Source organism: Arachis ipaensis, chromosome B06 (assembly GCF_000816755.2).
Source record: "Arachis ipaensis cultivar K30076 chromosome B06, Araip1.1, whole genome shotgun sequence".
In the NCBI taxonomy this organism is placed as follows: domain Eukaryota; kingdom Viridiplantae; phylum Streptophyta; class Magnoliopsida; order Fabales; family Fabaceae; genus Arachis; species Arachis ipaensis.
The window spans coordinates 66,171,932-66,179,030 of NC_029790.2; the positions used below are offsets into that span (position 1 = coordinate 66,171,932).

The following is a 7,099-nucleotide window of genomic DNA, read 5'->3' on the forward strand; positions in this document are numbered from 1 at the left end:
CGTGACACAAAATCCGGTTAGCTTTGGGTAATTGAGGTTTTTGTGGTGCTAAACTAGTTTTCTAAACTTCACCCTCTGATTTGAATTAACTAACCTTGTTTGTGGCGTTTTAATAGGATTAGAGGAGATTAAATCGCTAAGAGATTATGTTTTAATCACTTATGGTTTGCCATAGAATGAATCACTCATTGTTAAAATAGTTGGTAAGACGTTTTAATCTGGAAATGTAAACATCTCTGAGACCTTAACTATTTTTTCATCATTGTTTTACTCCAATTCTGTTTATTTGCTTTTTTTTTTACTTGCCTTTAACTACTTATGCATTTTTCACCAACAACCATCTTTAACTGTTTGCCTGACTAAGTCCAGTAAGATAACTATTGCTTGCTCAATCCAACAATCCTCGTGGGATTGACCCTCACTCACCTGAGATATTACTTGGACGACCCGGTGCACTTGCCGGTGAAGTTGTATAAAATCTAATTTCGTGGACCATGTTTTTGGCGCTGTTGCCAGGGATTGTTTGTGATTAACAACTATCGGTTGTCTTGTTGCTTAGATTAGGTATTTTTTTCATTTGTTCTTATTTATTTACTTTTTTCTTTTAAGTTTCGATTTTTTTTCTTATTTTTTCTATTTTCGAATTCTTTGTTCCTATTTATTTTCTTTTAATTTTTAATTTTAAGTTTGGTGTCTTTTAGTAGTGCTTGTTTAATTACCTTTCCTTTTGATTTTCGAATTTTATCTTGCTTAATTTTCTTGATTTTCGATTTTTCTCTTAATTATCTTCTTTTTGATTTTCGAATTTTGTGTTAGTTATCTTATATTTTATTTAAATTTAAATTTTAAGTTGGTGTTCCTTTTGTTTTTCTTTCTTTCTTTCTTTTCGAATTTCCAAAAAAAAATAAATAAAACCTTTTCTTTTTCATTTTCAAAAATTTTAGATTAATTCTTACATTCTTTTTTCGAGTCTTTAAGTTAATTGCTTACTTTATCTTATTTTATTTCTTTCGAATTTCATCTTATTTGTTTTCCTTGATTTTCAATCTTATTAATCTTTTTCTTGATTTTTGATTTTTATCTTAATTATCTTTTCCTTAATTTTTGAATTTTATCTTATTTATCTTTCTCTTTAGTTTCAAATTTTGTTTCATTTAATTTATTTTCATTTAAATTCAAATTTTAAGTTCGGTGTTTCTTTAGTATTTTCTTTTTTTTTTGAATTTCAAAAAATTTAAACTCCTTTTTTTCTAATTTTTTAAAATTTTTCAAAAAATTTTTAAATACTTTTTTTTATTTAGTTTCGAATTTTTAGTTAAAATTTTTTTTCTTAATTTTTGAAATTAAGTTTGGTGTCCCCTAGTTATTTTATTTTCTTCTCCATTTATTTTTTTATAAATTTTGAAAAAAATAAGAAAAAACAATTTCTGTTTTTTTTTTGCTTTTCTGTTTACCACCTGGTGCATTTAATTTTGTTCGGTGTTTTGTGTTGAGGAAAAATAATGGAAAGAGATCACAGGGATTATTACTCACATGCAAGAGGTGATTTATATTATTGTGGATGAAGGAACTACCCAGATTTTAGTTGGCAAGGTCAAGAGCAAAGAGATGTCAATGTTCCATATTCCATCTATCAAGAACCATCATCTCCTTACTCATATCAAGAATCACCATATCCATGTTCATTCCAAGAACCACCACCTCTATATCCCTATAAAAAACCATCATCTTCTTGTTCATATTAGGAACCATCATCTTTTGATCTTGTCTGCCAAGAACTGCAGCAAATAACAGATGAAATTTTTCAAAAATTTCTATCCTCATCCCCTGCTTACTCATACCAAAAGCCACCACCTCTCTATCTATACCAAGAACCACACCCCTTTTACTCATATCAAGGGCCACCATCTTATTATTCATATCAAGAATCATCATCTTCTTATCAAGATCTATCAACTTTAGAGCTTACCATAAAAGAATTAGGGGATGCCACTTAAAGTTACATACATTATATGAGAATGAGTGTCAAAAATGTAGAGGGGCATGTGGAGGTGATACCAAGCATTGGACAGAGGAACAAGCAAACTCCCTCACAAGAGAAGCATTGTAAATTCCTAAAAAAGAATGTGAGGGAATCATTCAATGGAGTCCATATCCCAGTGAATCAGAGAACTCTCTACCCTCACACATGGAAGAAGAAGAAGATGCACGAACAAAGAATGTCGTAAGGGAAAAAAAAATTATGGGAATCTACACTCCAATGTAATAGAGAGCTACATAGTGGGTGACTTCATTGAACCACCAATTCAAGGGATTTTTGATGAAGGTACACTCTACTCATGATATAACACCTAAGTCCTGACTTCAGAGTGGTGAAGATAATCAAAGAAAGCACTGAAAAGGGGGATTGTGACCAAGGAACAAAAGACCACATCCATGAAAGAAAGAAGGTCAACAAAAAGCAATCCAACTCCTACCCCAACAAGCACTGCAAATCAAATTGATAATAATAATAGAAGGCTTTATAGGAGGAACTCTGATCCAATGGCACTAATTTTCTCATCTCTTCCCTGGAAGTCATTTCTTTTAACCAATTGGAAGAAGAGGAAGAAAATTCAAGAACAACCGTCAAGCTAATTACGCTAAAGAAGCGCTTTTTGGGAGGCAACTCAACCATGAGTATCCTTTAGCTTTATTTCAGTTTGATTTTTATTTTTATTGATTTTCATAAATTTTCCTAGGTTTTCTAATGTTTGTGATCATGTATAGCGCTTAGAACAGAAACAGGAAAGCACAAGAGGAAAAACAGAACACCCTGGAGGATGTCCCCTGCTGGCGTTGAACGCCAGTCTAGCGTTTAGCTCCCAGGGGGGAGTGGAAGCTTGGACGTTAAATGTCCACAAGGGAGCCAACCAAGACCAATTTTGGTCCCCTTTGGGCATTCAAGACCCATTCTTGGCGTTGAATTCCAGAAAATCTTCAAAAAATTTTTTTTTAATTTTAAAATTTTCCCTTCAATCACTCCTATCTTCTTTTGCATTATTTTTACTCATCCATGTGCTGTTCATGTCCCTTCCATTTTCAGTTTTCTTTGCTTGGCGACAAGAAAAATTTTTAAGTTTGGTGTTGCAGAGCGAGCTCTAGGTTTATATTATCATCAATGGCACTAAAGGGAGGTGAATCATATCCATAGAAGAGCACAGCCTGAGCAGCCACCAACACTGAGGTGGTTGAGTTTTCATTCTCCCTTTCTTTCTATTTTTTAGTATTTCATTTTTTTATCTGCTTTCTTTTCTAGTTGCATGATCACTCTTAGGATTTCTTTACTTTAGTAGTTTATTTTCAAAATTTTTTTGGTTAGAAGATATCTCATGTATTACCCACTAAGCTTAAAAGAAATTTTTTTTTGAAAAAGAAGTAGTAAGATGCATAAGATCTTGAGTTATATTATGAGTTATTCTATTTACTTTGATGTGGTGGACTTATCTCTATTTTCTGAATGTATGAATTAACTATGCATATTTGATGTTGAAGTTAAGAACATTGGTTCTTGAGGAATAAGAACTTAGGAAATATTATTGATTCTCTGAAAAAATAAAAAGATTGATTCTTGAAGCAAAACAAACAGCAAAAAGAAAAGAAAATAAAAAGAAGAGTAAACTACTATTTCTATCTACGAAAGTTAAAAATGCTGACATATCTACCAATAAAAGATGAAAATTACCATTTGTATCCATAAAAAATTGTTTTTGCAAGCAAAATTATCCAAACCCTGAAAAATTAAATAAAAATTCCTAAACTACCCTTCTCTCCACCACTATCATCTCCTCCCTCCTTTCTCTCTCTCTCTCTCTCTCTCTCTCTCTCTCTCTCTCAATTTTCTCAGCCACCCAATTTCAACATCAACTACATACCACCGTATCACCCACCTCATCACTGTTCACCCCCTTCTCCGCTAGCAACGTCGTAGACCTATGCCGAGCCCAGGAGCACCGCGCTAGCTTCTCCTCGCCACCATCACGATCGGCCTCGAACCAGAGCCTACTGCATCAGAGATCCTCCTCTTCATGCTACCTTATCGCCGCCATAGCCAACCCTCTTACCTCTTTTTGCGTTGTAGAACCACCACCGTCGTTGCCTGATCTCTGCCGTTGTTATATCTACCTCTCCCCTGATTTTCTTTTGCTTTGTTCTTTATTACAGGTTCATGAACCAACCTATTTTTTGCAGGCTCCGATGGTGCAACCAAATCTCCCCGCAGGTGGAGCATCAGGCCTTCACCCCCGAAGAGGACGACACCATAATCAGAGCTCACGCTCGGTTCACGAATGAGACATTTTCTGGGAAGTCACGGCAGTGGAGAGTAATTAATAGCACAATTGCACCGCCGAGGGATTCAGAGTAGAGAAAGGAAGGAAGAGAAGGATCAAAGCGAGAGCAGAATTCGTCGAAGAAGGCGATGCAGTCGTCGACGATGGGGTTGATGTCAGGGATGTGGGCGATGAGGCCGTTGGAGAAGCCGTGGCCCTGATGGTCAATGGTGCAGGTGGCGAATCCGGCCTTGGCAAAGTAGATGGTGGTGAGCTGGAGGAACCAGCTGGATTCGCCGATAAATCCGTGAACGAGGGCGAGGGTTCTGGTGACAGTTGCAGGGGGTAGCGGACGCCAGCATTGAGTGAAGAGCTTGAGGGGTGGTGGTGGGTGAACGGGGTAGTGGTGGGATTTGAGATTAGAAAGGGAAAAAGGGGTGGTGGCTAGGTCCATTGACAATGGTGATGTCCTTACATAAAGCCAGCCATGGAAAGGAGTAAGATTGATTGGATGAAGACAGCAGGAAAGTAGAGGTTCAGAGGAACGAATGCATCTTTATACGCTTATCTAAAATTCTAACCAATGAATTTCATAAGTATTTCTATCCTTAGTTTCTATCTATTTATTATTTATTTTCGAAAACTCCATAACTATTTTATATCCGCCTGACTGAGATTTACAAGATGACCATAGCTTGCTTCATACCAACAATCTCCGTGGGATCGACCCTTACTCACGTAAGGTTTATTACTTGGACGACCCAATGCACTTGCAGGTTAGTTGTATCGAAGTTGTGAATGAAAAACGATTTATTAAGACGTGCGTACAGAGTTTCTGGCGCCGTTGCCTGAGATCACAATTTCGTGCACCAAGTTTTTGGCGCCGTTGCCGGGGATTGTTTGAGTTTGGACAACTGACGGTTCATCTTGTTTCTCAGATTGGGTAATTTTCCGTTCGTTTTCTTTTCAAAAAATTTTTCAAAAACCTTTGAAAAATTTCTCATCTGTTTTTGAAAAAAAAAAAAATTTCTTTTCAAAAATATATTTTTCTTCAGAATTTTTAAGAATGAATTCTAGTGTTTCATGAAGCATATTGAAGCCTGACTTGCTGTAAAGCCATGTCTAATTCTTCTTGGTAGGGAATGTCAGGCGTGTCATGTCTGAGTTACATACTAAAGCTTGGCTGGCTATTAAGCCATGCCTGACCCTTTGATTGGAGCTTTAGACTAAAGAGCATAAGATTCCTGGAATTCATATTAAAAATTTTGGAATCCTTATTTTTCTTTTTCAAAATGATTTTCGAAAAAAAAATTATTAAAAGAAAATACAAAAAAATCATAAAATCATAAAAATAAAAAAATATTTTATATTTCTTGTTTGATTCTTGAGTCAGATTTAAAGTTTGGTGTCAATTGCATGTTCATCTTGCATTTTTCGAAAAATTCATGCATTCATAGTGTTCTTCATGATCTTCAAGTTGTTCTTGGTAAGTCTTCTTGTTTGATCTTGATGTTTTCATGTTTTGTGTCTTTTCTTATTTTTCATATGCATTCTTGCATTCATAGTGTCTATACATGAAAAATTTTTAAGTTTGGTGTCTTGCATGTTTTCTTTGCATATAAAATTTTCAAAAATAAGTTCTTGATGTTCATCTTGACATTCAAAGTGTTCTTGGTGTTCATCTTGACATTCATAGCATTCTTGCATGCATTCACTGTTTTAATCCAAAATTTTCATGCATTGCATCATTTTCATGTCTTTCTCTCTCATCATTAAAAATTCAAAAATAAAAAAAAATATCTTCCCCTTTTTCTCTCTTAAAATTTCGAAAATTAGATTTGACTTTTTCAAAAATTTTTAAAATCTAGTTGTTTTTATGAGTCAAATCAAATTTTCAATTTAAAAATCTTATCTTTTTCAAAATCTTTTTCAAAAAATCGAATCCTTTTCATTTTTCTTATTTTCAAAAATTTTAAAAATATTTTTCAAAAATCTTTTTCTTATCTTTATTTTCGAAAATAACATCATCAATTAATGTTTTGATTCAAAAATTTCAAGTTTGTTACTTGCTTGTTAAGAAAGATTCAAACTTTAAGTTCTAGAATCATATCTTATGATTTCTTGTGAATCAAGTCATTAATTGTGATTTTAAAAATCAAATCTTTTTCAAAACTAATTTCAATCATATCTTTTCGAAAATATCCTTCTATCTTATCTTTTTCAAAATCATATCTTTTTCGAAAATTTGATTTTAAAATATCTTTTCTAACTTCTTATCTTCTTATCTTTTCAAAATTGATTTTCAAATTTGTTTCAACTAACTAACTAACTTTTTGTTTGCTTCTTATCTTTTTTAAAACTACCTAACTAACTCTCTCTCTCTAATTTTCGAAAATATCTTCCCTCTTTTTCAAAAATTCTTTTTAATTAACTAATTATTTTAATTTTTGATTTTAATTTTTGAAAAATTACTAACCTTTTTCAAAAACTATTTTCAAAAATCACTAACTCTTTTTCAAAAATTATTTTCGAAAATTCTCTTTCTCTCTCATATCCTTCTATTTATTTATTCATCTACTCACACAAGGACCTCTATACTGTAGTAAAAAGGATCCCTATTGTTATTATTATTTTTCTGTCCTTCTTTTTCATATGAGCAGGAGCAAATACAAGAACATCTATGGACCCCACAGGATCACCTCAGGATCTGTGGACCACACAGGATCCCCACCTACCTCCACTCACTTCTTCTCACCCCTCTTTCACACAATCCCATTAACACTCTTCCC

General features: G+C 33.7%; 1 protein-coding gene across 1 annotated transcript; it reads right to left on the reverse strand.

Annotated features, from left to right (window-relative positions):
- On the reverse strand, positions 4,312-4,764 carry LOC107646921 (caffeoylshikimate esterase-like). Its single transcript, XM_016351064.1, has one exon. It carries the CDS (start codon positions 4,762-4,764, stop codon positions 4,312-4,314), a length of 453 nt encoding a protein of 150 aa, XP_016206550.1.